Genomic DNA, 15451 nt, shown 5'->3' on the forward strand with positions numbered 1-15451 from the left:
TTGGCTATGAGGAATAGCTATAGACAGGTGTTTTGCACATGTTCCTGTATGGATGGAAAGTTATTCATACTTTTACAAGAATGCAGCATTGCTGGAACTTTTCCTTTCTTCTTTTTGACTCCTGGGGTCCCGTACTCTCAGAACATGCACCTGACTTGTGGAGCTCATATGTGGTGTGTTACTAATTGTAGTTCTGTATAAAAATCTCCTTCAGGCTCTGCACGGAATCAGAGGCAAATGGAGACAGCGGCCATATAATGCTATGGGTGCAAAATTACAGCTCTGTGAAAAACACGGTATTGTGCCGCAGAACTCCATATGGTTAGTGTCTATGACTGGCTGGAGAAACCAGATTTGCGTTTGTTAAATAATTTTATAAACAATAAAGACTGATGTTTGGTTGGGGAACAGCTGTAATTGATTGTAAGATTGTAAACTGTTGTGCTGTACCGCAGGTGAGCCCAGATGTTACACTCATATCATTGTTCCGATCAATATACGGACTGCAAGGCCCGGGCTGACGGCGGGTCTCCTGACGAAACTAAAGTTCTCATTTGTGTCTATGAGATTGTAAGTCTAAGTCTAGAGACCGGCTATAAGTCTGAGTATTGCAGTCTATATACGGATTGTAAAATACGCAATTCGGCCTTATAAAACTTTAGAAATATGGGTCAATATCATTTGGTTCCCTATTATATACCATGGACGCCCACTGTACATAGATATCCCCCGGTCTCTGTACTTTATCACATTATCTGTGAGAAAAGATATTATTGCATTCTTTAGTGTTTGTCACATTATGAAAGTATTCTTCCCTAGAATTATTGGTTTTACAGTGGAAAATCATGCCTCATATGTTGCACTTAGGCCTCATTTGTCAAAACTGTCTTAACAATACTGCTGTGCTGAGATAATGACTTTTATACACTCACACTGGCGTCAATAAAAAGGCATATTGGAGGTCGCTAAACGGTTAAGGGTTACGTACTGTTCCGCAAGTATTTTTTATTTAATTGTTCATTTGATCCTTAAATGCAAAGTTAAGAAACTTTCTAAATAGTTTTTGTTAAAAATGTTGCTGCTGCAGTGTGTCTGTCAAGCTTCTGCTTCCTATTCCGGCAGGTCTCTCTGATCTCTCCTCCTCCCTTCCCTCAGTGTAAAGGCGCAGTCAGACGGCCGTATAAATCGGACCAAGATCAGAGCGCACGGACTGGCCGGCAGCTCTCCTGACACAATCGTGACAGCTGGCGCTAGGGTCGGGAGAGCCGCCAGCCAGTCCGTGCACTGTGTTCCGATCTAGATCCAATTTATACGACTATGTGACTTTGCCCTTAGGGTAGATGCAGATGACAACATTCTCTCCATCTGAGAAAATCGGTCCAAATATACTTATCAGACTCTGATCAGAGTTGATCAGAGTGGAATTCGATTTTGTGAAGAGGAAAAAAAAAGTCTCTCCTCTTTGTCCATACAGTCAGTCCATGAAACGGATTACATGTGAGTGCTGTCCAATTTTTTTCACAGACCCAAAAACATGAATGAGCGAGTGACATTCAATTCTCGGAGGCAAATCTTGCATTCTGTGATTTTGTTCCCCCTCAGAACACTCAGTCCAAGAAAAAATTCGGACGTATAGAATAACATGGGTACGAGCGCTATCTGTCAAAAACAAGGATCTGAATTATACAGTCATGTATACAAGCCATTAGAGATAACAGCAGGAAATGCGTTGGGAGATGGGGGAAAAACCATTTGTATACTGAACTCTACATTCTAAATTGGGGAGAAAGTATCTACATCCTCAGAGAGGGCAGAGAAAACACACTGCAAAGAGGAAAGCATGTGTAGAGTAAATTAGTACGGGATAGAAGCTGAGCAATGAGCTACTAAAGACATCAGCACCCTGGATACACACTGACCTCAAATCTAGCATATTGCAGGCAAGATCCTCTGCCCTCCTGTACAAGTCGGTGACTCGTTTTGATCAAGATTATTGTACTTGTTTTTTATTATGTATACCCTTTTCACATGTAATAAACGGCGCTATAAATAATAATATTACCGGGAAAGAAGCTCCCACAAGAGAAACTAGGATCAGGCTGCAAACTTGGGTATACAAGGCTTCTGAATTATATGAAGATTACAGTGCAATTTTATTAACTAAAGGTAACCACTAACATATGTAAAAATCATTTTGCCATGTCCAAAGTGTCCATAGCCTTTATAGATCGTATATGACATATGCTGACCTAATAGAGGGAGACTTCTATTTGGAATAGGCACCTATCATCTGTCTCACTGAGCAATCTGTTTCAGCACTTCGCTCTTGTCCTTCTCTCAGTATTGACAGGATTGGACTGGGGAGGAAGGATGAAACCATTGTGCTCACGGCTGTCACTTGTATGGCATTCTGGTTGGCAACTGGAAGAGGCTTTAGCTGACAGAGAAATCTGCCTGACATTGAGGAGACATTCTGGTTGGCAATGAGGTTTTTAGAGGTTGGGACGACATTCGGTCTCCCTCTTGGCGGTTTTGGCAGATAATAGGAGGGGGCTTTGGGTAACAATAGATACACATCATACTTGAAAAAGTAGGAACTTTATAGCTGTCAAAGAAGGTGGTAGAGGACACTTTGGGTCATTGTCACTTGGGGCACTGAGGATGACGGTGGAGAGTGGCTACCACTGGAGCATCAAGCTGGCAATTGTAGAGGTCTTGGCTGATGGTATATATGTATATACTGGAGAACGCATGAGCACACATGGCCTCATCTATGCTCTTCCCTCCTTTCCCCTCTGGCATATACATTAGGGGGCATTGGACAACTGTCCTAGGAATCAAAGGAGGTGGTCCCAGTGGTCTGAACCCCCAATTGTCTACGTTCTACAATCTTATTGATATGATAATAGTTGGACTTCCTCTTGCGGTAGTCTTCCTGACCATCTTATGGTAACACGGCTCTTCATATGTAATACCAGATCAAGACCAGACTCTGAGTAGCAGCAGAACATTCACTTTTCCCATTGTTCATCTTCCAGCTTCTAAATAACTTATGGTTTCCAAAGGAAGCATTGTTAGAAGAGCTCCACGCTCATGTTTACATCAGAGATCTGATGATTAATGAAGATTAATTGGTGCCGTTAGACTACTTAAGCTTGGCAGGTTCTTTTGCTCCCTCTTGTCCACAAACACGCAGAAAACACAAACTGAGTACTGTTTGGAGATTTCAGACATGACAGAGAAGGTCACGGGGTGTCATTTTCTCTAGTTCATTGACAGAAAGAGATGTCATTCTCTGGGGTCTTTACATACCAGAGGGATCAATGTCTCCAACCCCTCCGGTCTAGAATATAATATTCCTCTTGTCCGACCAGTCATGAATGGTGGTAGAGCCCGTATAGTAGGGTCTGTGTTATGGCTGCAATATCTGGATCCAGTGATGTACAACTAAACTGAATTTTGATCACCATGAAAACCAGTAAAGACTTTTTTTTTCAAACTGTGTATGGTAACCTGTGACTAATATTTTCAATTTTAAATAGTTTTTACAGGATTAATTTTTCATTATACAAAAAAAGTCTAAAGAGCATACTCACGTCACCAATTGGCCACCGCTCCCGTTCCGATGCTGTCAGTCCCCAGCCGGTCTCTACTTTCTGCTGCGTAGATGATGTTCCATCACAAGGACATATGACCACTGAAGCCAATCACCGGCCTCAACGGTGATCCACAGCAGCCAGTGATTAGTCCGCTTGTCCCTGTGTTGCTTTGTTGGGACGTCATCAATGTAGGTGAAAGAGACTGGAGGGGAACTGGGCAATATTGGAAAGGGTGCGGGAACCCAGTCTGACCATTTCGTAATAAAAAATGGACTCACAAAACAACCCCTAAATATGTAAAAATAAACATGCATGCTCAGCCGATCAGCTTTCATGTTTATGGGTAAGTGAATAGATAGGGATGTTGGCCGGACACATTCTTATTTGTACTGCTGGATTTCATGTTTATGGTCATATAGCTAAGGCTACGTTCACATTTGCGGTCCGCGCCGCAGCGTCGGGCGCCGCAGCGGCGCCGCATGCGTCATGCGCCCCTATATTTAACATGGGGGCGCATGGACATGCGTCGCACTTGCGTTTTGCGCCGCATGCATCCCTGCGGCGCCCGCGTCTAGGCGCAGAGGACGCAGCAAGTTGCATTTTTGCTGCGTCCAAAATCAATAGAAAAAAGGACGCATGCGGCGCAAAACGCAGCGTTGTGCATGCGTTTTGCTGCGTTTTTGTTTGCGTTGTGCGTTGCGGCGCCGACGCTGCGGCGCACAACGCAAATGTGAACATAGCCTTAATTAAATATTACCATCATAAGTAATACTAGACTTCACTTACTCTGACACTGTCATATCTGCAGAGTGAAAACAAAAAGTGAGGCTCGAGGTCAAAGTCTGTAAAGTTGAGGAAGACTCTGTGTCCGGGGTCAACTCTGATCAGCCATGAGCACTCTGTGTTGTCATCGTAGGGTCTTGGGTAATTTGGAGAATGGATTTCTCCATTGGGTGCTTGAAAAACTCCTCCGCAACCTGAAAAATAGAAAAATAAAATTACAAGTGTCCTGAATACAAACATCTCCAGTGACAATTCTACTTAAAAAAAAAATGTTTGGTTAAGTTTCGGTTTATTCTCAAAATTTTAGCTGGTATGGATTAACTTAGACCATATCTGCCCATCCAATATAATCAGTAAGGTGTTACTCTTTATAAAAAAAAAAAAGCAAACGAGCTTTGTCTTGATTGAAAAAAAAATATTTTGTTTCAGCAGCTCCTAAGTAGAGAAATGCATCTCCATGGTTACAGACTACAAACAAACTTTTTGTAGTCAAAGACTGCATTCTTATTCAATGTATAGGAGCTGTAGTTGTAGGACATTTTGAATTAAGTCTTTTTGCAAAATTGCTTTGTTAATTGTTTCAGAAGAACTGGATTAATAAAATGATTGCAAATGTATGTACAGCTCTTGTTCGCATCTAATGCAATTCCATGCGGAAAATACACACATGGGACTCATTGATATTGGTAGATTTAAAAAAAAAAGAAAAAGAAAAAAAATAACACAGGTCAATTTACATTGCGTCAAAAAAAAAGGACAAAAAAAAAGGACAGTGGGCATGAGATTTCTATAAATCCCATCCACTTTGCGCGTACCAAAAATAGGCTGCGTCAAAAGCACACCAAAAATTAAGCCGCGCCCATTCACACATCTGATTTTTTTTTTCAACGTATGAGAAAAACGATCCGATCATTCTGATCAGAGTTTGGTCCGAGTGTCATACGTAGACAAAAAAAAAAGGTTTCCCTCCTTCTCTTTTCTGACAGTCCATGAAAATTGGACCTCATTCGAATGTCATCCAAGTGCAGTCGGATTTTTTCTTTATTCATTGACTTGCATTGTCGATTTTAATCCGACCCTCGAATTCAAATCGGACATGAATCTGTGATTTCTCGCGGATCTGTCTGACGGTCATGTGAGTACCCCCAAAGAACGTCACAGGTACGAGTGCGATCCATGAAAACCACGAGCACCACTCGCACATGAAGATGGACGTCTGAATGAGACCTAAGGGACTTTCTCTTTTTTTTATACCACCACAATTTCTAAAGATATAAAAGTGACAAGTAGTAAAGCTCCCTGTACCTCCAGGCACTTCCCGCCAGGCAGCACTAAACCCTTTTCCGTTCACATTGACATCAGTCTTGAACCGAACAGTAACGGCATTCCCAGTGCTGGAGACCTGCAGAGGATTCCCCCGGGCTCTGGACGTACAGAGCTGAGCCAGCCTCGGAGAGGACACTTCAGGACCACCGTAAATCTGAAATATATATTATTACACATCTCTTTCACTAATTTAAAATATTCTTGCACCACTGAGACAATAGAAAATACGTAAAATAGGAAACATTTTATGCAATTTTTTCAAAAGTACAATAGCCATTGTATAATAAATGAATTCCACTATTCTTTTGACTATGTCTTTGGATATAATAATATTAATATATATGTGCTAGTCTAATAAAATCACTGCTGCAAATTTAAAACCCCCCCACAAAGAACAAGATATAAAAAAAACTGCAAAAATGCAAAAAAAAAAGGAATTAAATAAAAATTAGATTAGTGGTTCGGACAAATGCTGGATTGTCAGATTTTAATACCGTAATAATAATAGATTTTGGGACAATTTAGACTCTTCTGCAACAGTGAAATAGTAATAGTATAATTAGTGTTTTGGTATGTTGTACCTCCATGTTTGTAATTTATTTGGGTCCCTTTCACTCATACAACCATGAAGAAGAGAGGATTATACAAAGGTGCCATAGACTGTGGGATCCTGGCAAGGATCTGGCACTTAAAAGGGACCTGTTACTTGCCATAAATATGTATTTTTTTTACCTAGTGTAAATGCCGCTGTTCTCCTAAATCCGGCGGTATTTTTCACTCACACATTAGGGACACTTTTTTTTTTTTTTTTTGCTTTAATGGAACCACATAGTAGTTCCCTGTATAAACAGATGGAGAAGGGGGCACTGTGCAGTAACAAATAAATTAAAGAGACACAGAACTATCCTCTTCATACTCAGAATGATGGGTTTCCAGAGGAAGGACCTTCACTGATCATAAAGGGTACTAAGTGAAATAGCCATTTAATGCTAAGATTCTGGCTGCCTGCAGTCACCACTAGGGGGAGCTTGAGAGCTTACTGCATACTGGGTTATTATTGAGGTCAGTGCATATGACCAGTTAGCTCCTATACTCCCTCTAGTGATAGTTGGAGGTACTGCAGTCATTGTGCTATGTTTTAATGTCTCTCTGCACAATGTTTACAGCTCTGAAACAAAGCTGCAATTTTATTACGTACTAAAAGATTTTCAATCATAATATAGTAATGGGAAAGTATATCTCATGTGCACGTCTCTGGGGACCAGAGGCAGGAAATATTAGTCATGGGAAAAAATCCACGACTGTGGTAATGAGTTTATATAGGATATATATACACTTGCATTTATATATGTGTATGAGGCCCAGTATATATAACATAGCACATGTACTGTTTTTTTTTTTTAGCCAAAGGAAAAGAACTATTTTAAAAGTTTTCTTCTTATTTTTTTTTTTTTTTTTTTTTTTTTTTTTTTTTTTTACAAATGGGTTTTACCACTAAATACTTTTATGATTTAGAACAAATCAAAGTAGATAAAAAAAAAATCCCCCAAATTGCAGATTCATCAGATTGGAATGCCAATTTGCTGGAAGTAGTTAAAAAAAAACTTCCGCTCCCGGCCTGCTCCTTCACTCGCTTCGGGTCGGCCTTCTCTTTGATCCAGATTTTCCAGTATTGCCCAGGTCTCACATGGTCATGTGGAGTGCAATACATGTCATATACGTCCATGATGTACCTCACGCCCCACCTAAAATTATTTAAGGCCTAATTGAATTGGAGTGAAGACTAATCCGAAACAAGTGGAGGAGCAGTTGGGGAGCTGCTGCGGTTAGTCAGGTGAGGAGCGGCTCAAGGACAGGTGAGGATCGAACCTACGACAGGTGAGGAGCAGTCATAGGATAGGTGAGCTGCGACCTTAGGACAGGTGGGGAGCGGCCCAAGGACAGGTGACGAGAACTCCTAGGACAGGTGGGGAGAACTCCTAGGACAGGTGAGGAGCTCTAGGACAGCTGAAGAGCATCCATAGGACAGGTGAGGAATGGTTCTAGGACAGGTGAGGAGCGTCCATAGGAAAGGTGAGGAATGGCGCTAGGACAGATGGGAAGTGGCCCTAGGACAGATGGGGAGCGGCCCTAGGACAGCTGAGGAACATCCATAGGACAGGAGAAGAGTGGCCCTAGGACAGGAGAGGAGCATCTATAGGACAGCTGAGGAACAACCATGGGACAGAAGAGGAGTGGCCCTAGGACAGGAGAGGGGCCTCCATAGGACAGCTGAGGAACAACCATGGGACAGAAGAGGAGTGGCCCTAGGACAGGAGAGGGGCATCTATAGGACAGCTGAGGAACATCCATAGGACAGAAGAGGAGTGGCCCTAGGACAGGAGAGGGGCATCTATAGGACAGCTGAGGAACATCCATAGGACAGAAGAGGAGTGGACCTACAACAGCTGAGGAGCATCCATAGGACAGGTGAGGAGCAGCCCTTTGAACCTATGAGGAGTGGCCCTTGGATTGGTGAGCAGTGGCCGTAGGACAGGTGAGGAGGGCCCTAAGACAAGGATATATAATCTATGTATACATTTTCTTTACCCCTTCCCAGTCCATTGTTTATTATGAATTGGGGTCTGGTGACAAATTTAATTCAAAACACATTTTTTCTGATGGAATTGAATCTAAATCCAGATTCAAGTGAATCTGCCTGAAATGAATTTTGGAGGATTCACTCATTTTTATTTATCACCTATCCCCAGGATACACAATAAAAGTATGATTGCTGGGGGTCCCACAGCTGGGATATCCTCCGATCATCACTAAGACGTGATATCTCTTTGTCCCCGGTGTTACCCCCTATTGATCCTGAGAATGAAAGGAGCATAGCGTTTGCCATTCAGAAAACTGCAGGCAGCTCCATTGACTTACATAGGACCATAATGCAGCTCTGCACAGCAAGTGGCCGGAAAAGAACAGTATAGGAGATGGTATGTGCCTATAGCAATAGCTGCAGCTAAGCTGGAGGGACAGTTTAAGGCAACTATACTGTACTCTGACCTCTTTCCTTTATATCAGCGTTGTGTACCCCAAGCTGATGATTGTGCAGAAAGCTGAAATCTACAACAAATGCAACTAAAACCAGCGCTGGAACCTCCATATTGTCATGATAGGTGGGGCTTAGGTCACTCCCTCATCAATCACAACCTGCTGGAAAGCAAGGCTGTGGAGCGGCGAAACGCGCGTCGGGGTGCGTCCAGAGGTGTGCCTCAGTACGGTTAAGAGTATCCCCCATTCAATTGAAAATATAGTGATGCTATTGATTACTTGTACCCAGGTGGCAGCATGGGAGATGGATTTCCAAATATAATGGTGCATTAACCACTGGGCCATAATTATCACTGTCCTCTCTCTAGGTTACCTACTACATATTCTGATTGCGTCCTTTGGGACTGGTATTTAATATTGTACTGAGGGCTGCTGGTATTGGTGTCCTTTTTATCACATCTTTTAAACTTTGTCAATATAAGTCTGATTGTGTTAATAAAGATTTGTTACAAGTTTTTTTTACAATAGACTCCTATGTTTCTCCTTTTTTGGTGTCATGAAAATACAGTTGAGGGCGGTGAGTCTGCCCAAAGCAGACCCTGTAAGAATGCAATCCGGTATGTTTGTGAATCGCAGCAGCGTTTCAGAAAAGCCGCACAGGAGACTAGTCAGAGAGGCGGGTTCCTGCCAGCTTCTCCCCACCCATTCCACTTGAGTGACAGGTCTCTCCCCGCATGCATGTAAAGGGAGAGACCAGTCACTTCAGGGAAGCGGGTGGGGTGAAGCCATTGGGGACCCGCCTATCTGACTTGTCTCCTGTGCGGCTTTTAATGTATGTTTTTCTCTGAAACGCCGCAGCGTACGGTGGTGAATCATAGAGCCTGTCTGTGATACATGCTGCCAATGGATCGGGGGCGGCATGGATTCTATAACATACACATCCTTTTATAGCAAAAGTTCTTAACTTTTGCATGAAAAATAAAAATAAGCTAATGAAGCAAAGCCCCCTAAAAAGAGTAGGCTGGATGTCCGTGCACACAGAGGGGGCGGTGTGCGCTGCATGCAGAGTTTGTGTTTTCGGCTGGACCTCGCTGTATAGTCAGTGGGGCTGATGGTTTAAGCTGTTTGCAGCATTTTCTTCTGCCTTGTTAGCTCCATTTACTGATGGATTTCGGTCAGCATTCCAAAGTTCTGAGCAATGGAGGCGCGATTTATGGAGCGCAGCGCAGTATTATATCAGCTCAGGACGGCCTCCGCTGCTGGATAATAGCAACCGGCAAAGGATTTGACCCTTTACAATTCAGGGGGACCTTCTCTGCAGATATGTCAGAATAAAGCAGCTGATGGCTGTATTATTACTTAAGTTACCCCTCCTACAGGGTCCATCATCCAGACAAATGCAGTAAGATTAGTAAAGACCCCCCCACCCACCATACACACTAGATTAAAGTTGGCCAATATCAGGTGACGAGGCCGATAGTCTAATCGGGGGGAGAGAAGGATCTGACCTATTGGATTTTCAGTGGCGGATCCTTTTGTTTAAGCGGCCGACAGAGGAATCTGATAGCGGCACTCTCATAGAGAAGACGGGAGCGTTTGGCCGTGCAATACTGTATATGGATGAGTCGGGATGGATAGTTGTCAGCGGGAGGATCATTAGTGTGTATGGGGGGCTTTATACAGATTTTTGTTCACCCTTACCTTTCCGTGCACGTCTCTCAATACACATTATGGGATCATGAAAGCAAAACCCTAAAGCCACATATAACTTAAACATCTCCCGACAGAGTATCGTCCGGTTATCTTGCAACATCTTGGAATATGTCAATCCAAGCGGACACGTAAGGAAGGACACATCTTTATTCTGCTGCTGAATTAAAGGGGTTATATAGTTTGTGGAGCGCCCCGTCAGGGCAAGGGGGTTACTTGGTACCGGATCCTGCAGTTCACAGGGGGATGTCACGGTGGCTGACCCGGTCCGTGGCCCTGGGACGTCCGTATAAAGGAGAAAGGTCTTTAAAGGGAATAAAGTTTGTGTTTGTGACGGCACCTGTGGCATTCGGTCAGGGTGACCAACGCTGCTTTAAGGGATCCTCTGGGGTGATGTTATGGCAGCTAGATGGTATACCTTCCCACAGGTGAAGTATATCCCTAGGGCTTCCCAGTGTGTAGATGGTGAATGGTGAGAGGTGCAGTGAAGAATGAGGACACAAGGTTGCAGTCTCTTTACCTTGTTTACTGTTGGTTTCAGCAGCCACAGTCCAGGGCACCAGATCACAGGGCAGGTAGAGTCCGGACGGTTTGGAGGCAAGTCCAGAGTCCCCTTTGTCCAGGTGGAAATCAATAGCCTTCCCTTGCGCTGTAGTGGTGTAGTCCCTTACTGCATAAGCTTCTCATAAGGTCCTCACAGATGTGGTGTTTCTCTCTCTGTCCCCCGTAGTTGGATTGGACAAAACCCGTATGACTGGTGGCTTGAGGTGGTTTATAGGGACTCTAGCAGTCCCCAGCCTCTGAGGGGTGCCACCGTGCCTCCTGGGTGTATGTGCAGACAGGTAACATGCAATTAGCTGTCCTGCCGGTCTCTGAAGTAAGGCGCAGAGGTCCTTACTACCTCGGTGTTCCGGCTACCGGTTATCCGCGCCTCAGAAGGAGGCAGCCTGCTCGGGGCTGGTCCCCTTCTGGTATCCTCTCCTGTGCTTTGCTTTCCTGCACACTCACTGCAACGTATTTTGCTTTCTGAAATGTTTCCTTCTGGGAGCTGCAGCTCTTAGGGCATGCACAGCTCCGTGGACCCTCTGTCCTCCTCAGACGGATGTCTGGAACTAACTAACTTTTCCTACAGACTACCAGTTATATATATATATGGGGAGTCACCTAGTAAATAGGATCAAAAGCTCCCCCTGGTGGCCTGGAGGGTGAATATGTTGCATGCTTGTGGTACCTGGATGCAGTTATCCTTCCTTGCCTCCAAACGTAGCATCACTCTTCCTGAGAGGAAAGCAATGCCACTGTGATTACCAGGCCCCTGGGGCGCCACACTTGCACTTGTTGGAAGGGTTTGTCGATTAATGAGCTGGTCACAAAGTCTCCAACCTCAGCGATCAGCTGTGATAACAGGGTAAGCCAAGGGTTTACAAATTCCCTACATTGCCAACAGAGGGGCAAGGGAGCCTGGCTCATGGTTTATCTGTGTAATCTTCAGGCAGAAAATGGATACTCCAGCTTCTCCAACTTGATTTGTGGATAAATGCAAAGTCCAAGATATTCATTAAAAAGTCAGATAAATGGTTAAAACATCATGAATAGCAGAGCTAGGTTATCTATGGGTTCCGAGTGCATCCCACCCTTGGTCGTGACTAATGGTGCAATGCACTTGAAACCAGTAGATGTGAAGCCGGAGTATTCATTTTCTGCACTGATATTATTATCTTCAGGCAAAGATGTCTCCTGTTCTCCGAACTACAAGGACATCTGATGAGGGTGAGATAGATTACTTTTCTCCTGTGTAATAAAGGACAAGACAGGTCCTCCGAACCAAGAAACCATCTTTGTAGTCACTGTGGCCAACTTCAAGAGTGGTTATTCACATAAGTGACATATTGTAAAAACTCATCTAGTGACGATTTTTTGGAGCTACACTTAGGTATTACCAGAGGAAAGATTACTGATCAATCACATGAGAATATTGTCACGGGTGTGTCAGGTGTGACAGACAGTCGTCCTAGATCCGGCTGTAGAAGGTCATTGCGATTAGCTCTACAACCACCTTCTTGATTTTTGCATCTCTCTTATGGAGTGATATCCTTCTCCCTCTAGGAGAACATCCTTGCTGAAGATTTAAATACCTTCAGTCTCTTCAGCAAGGTGCTGTGTTAGCTCAATTTCCGTCTGTCTGGTTGGAAGTACTAGCAGTCGGCTAGTGTCTTCTTGGAGAACTCTTGGAGGATTGCTGGCGTGTATCTCAGTGGTCTTCTCAAGCTAATTGTATCTCCTCGTTTGTTCACCCTCTCTGTCTTTAGTTGTAGTGGGGGCAAACTAGTGCCTACCTCACGGCCTATCGTTAGGGTCAGGCAGGGATTAGGTTCCTGCTCGGCGATAGATGCAAAACCTATTTAGGGATGTTTAGGGCAGAGAGAGTGTTGTTAAATATGCCTAGGGGTCTCCTCTCCCCCCTCCCCTAGTGTTTGGGCTTCCCCTCCCTCTCCCGTTGTGGTGCACCCTGCATCTCCCTCACCCAGCGTGACAAATATATTCTATTAATACAGGACTATCACATACAGCTTCATTAGCGAGACCTTACCTCCAGCACATCATAGTTACATGTTGTATGGTATTCTATATCGAAATCCACAATGCTGATTTGAATGCTGCTTCCAGGGGACGTGGTTATATGCCAGATACATTCACGGTTATTTGGATACTTCCTAGGATAGTCAGGACTGGTAAAGGTTCCATTGGGACCGGACAGATCTGCGCCACATCCTGTGAGAATCATTCAGGGACACAGTCAGGTAATAAAAGATATAATTTATCACAATGAAGACATATTCCTCTTTCAAAGGATAAGTCAGACTAAGAATAAAAAGGGGAAATATGGGTGCTGCTTCTCCAAAAAAAAAAAAAAAATGGTGAAGGCTGAAAATACATCCAAAGAAAAAGTTTATCTATGAACACATAAGACTTTTTCTTTGGATGTAATTACATCTGTTAGTATTTTATATCCTTTTTTGCAGAATTTTGAACGATTTTACCCATTTTTTACAAACTTTTTTTGTTCTGGCTTTTGTTTAATATTTCTTATGTTATTAGTCAATTTTGACATGTCAGACATGTGGCCAAGAGGCCCAGTGCACTGTTTCGCCCACTGGTTTCGCATGTCCCCATCTCCCTCACAGGTGATTGTCAGCACTGGCCTGCCTGGAGTGAGCACTGTCTGTAGAGAAAGCTCAGGCAAGCAAGTGCTGTCAATCACCAGAGAGGGAGGGGGAGACATGCGAAACCAGTGGGCGAAGCAGAGCACAGAGCCTCTTCGCCACATCAAGGGAGCACCCTAATTAGCATATTTAATTATAACAGTTTCCGCAGAATGAAGGAAGCTACTAGATCACTAAATGCTATTTTTATTGGGGATACTTCAGCCGCATGACTATGTGCTTATTTTATACTGCAGGTTTGGTCTGACACATGCCCTTTAAAGCGGTTGTCCACGTCTTTCGTGATCTGGATATGCACAGACTGGTTACGGGTCTCCTGATCCAAAATTGAAAGTCTCCTAAGCAAATATACGAGGCTGCTGAGTTCAAGTCAGAAAACCTACAGCCGATGCATGCGGACTGCGAAACACGGATGTGTGAAACCCGCCTAAGAATTAAAGACACTGGCGCGGCTGTTGAGTTTTCCCAGGAAGAATCACTACAGGAAAACTCTGGCGGTCATTTTCCTGAAGCTGCTTTGCCGGCGCTTTTGCCATTGTTGTTGAGGCGGCTCCGCCAACGGCGTCTTTTACTCTATGCTCTGAAGTATAGAGTGCGAACAGCTTCTGAAGAATGAGTTTAGCAATTTACGGCGCTTTTTCAGGCGAATTCCTGGCAGAATCCGCCTGTAAAAGACGTTGTGTGCACAGAACCTAAGTACAGCCCTCTTTTTCAGTGATGTGTTCTCTATTTGGATTTGGGAAGAATTTTATAGAAAAACTGTAGAAGAATAAAATCGTAATAGGAGAAAACCTAGAATAAAATGATATCAGCAGTTTCATAAATATTATTCAGATGTCAGGAGACCGTCACATGCTTATCTCGTGGTTTATCAAGTGTCAGTGTAATAGCAGAACATTGTGTGCCACGTGCTGCAGTTATACGGATACAGTCCACGTTACATCACTGTCTAGGTCTACACACCGGATACATAATAATACGTCTAATGTGCATAAATCATTTACCGTTTATAATTGTAGATGAAATTTGCATGTTCTTTGTACTTGTCTTTGAGGTTTTAGTTATAATTGTCTGTAAAAGCTAAAGGTAACATAAAGCTAATGTAAAATCTGTAACCTTCCATGTAAACTCCCGGTATCTTCTAATTTGGATTAAGGGACTTTGAGTTCTTTTAGGCATCAGGTCCTGGGAGTGAGTGCCACTTTTGCATCCCTTATAGTTTTGGATATTATGGGATTTGGATACTATTTTGCTGTTTTTTTATTGTACTGTATGGTTTACTATGTGTTGCACTTTTTATGCTATATTGTACATTAGGAAAAATATTCTTGTATCACATAGCATAAGGTCCTGGGCTGGAACTACTTTTAGGACGCAACTGCATTGGGCATAGTGGGGGTCAAGCATTAACGTCCACCCATCGTGTTCATCCAAGATTAGCGGCCAGCTTGTGAGTGGTAGTAGGTGTGCACTTATATGGCCGCAGGAGTGGGCATCTCGGATTTGTGGGGGACCAGAATCTGTCAGACGGCCAGGCAGGGCATATGTAGCAGTCACGGCTATGAATATTTCTAGGTGGGAGAGGTAAGTTTTTCACTTGCAGTCCTCAGTGGGTCTGAGATGGTGGCCAGCCCTGGAAAGGGACCTAGAAGTCACTGGACAGATGGGACAAACTCTGTTGCATCGATACAAGACTATCTCTTGCACCAGACAGGGAGGCACTACCCTATCAGACCACTTAGGGCTAGAGATGAGCAGACTCGTTGAAGTTCG

General features: G+C 43.6%; 1 protein-coding gene across 1 annotated transcript in view; it reads right to left on the reverse strand.

Moving 5' to 3' along the window:
- CUBN (cubilin) overlaps window positions 1-15451 on the reverse strand; it is a 247056-nt gene that overhangs the window by 89115 nt on the left and 142490 nt on the right. The window contains exons 29-31 of the mRNA XM_077268299.1: window positions 13045-13226; window positions 5688-5862; window positions 4386-4576 (exon numbers count right to left, since the gene is read on the reverse strand). Coding sequence (XP_077124414.1) covers window positions 4386-4576; window positions 5688-5862; window positions 13045-13226 — 548 coding nt within the window. The remainder of the gene's footprint in view (window positions 1-4385; window positions 4577-5687; window positions 5863-13044; window positions 13227-15451) is intronic.

Source organism: Ranitomeya variabilis, chromosome 6 (assembly GCF_051348905.1).
Source record: "Ranitomeya variabilis isolate aRanVar5 chromosome 6, aRanVar5.hap1, whole genome shotgun sequence".
NCBI classification, from domain to species: domain Eukaryota; kingdom Metazoa; phylum Chordata; class Amphibia; order Anura; family Dendrobatidae; genus Ranitomeya; species Ranitomeya variabilis.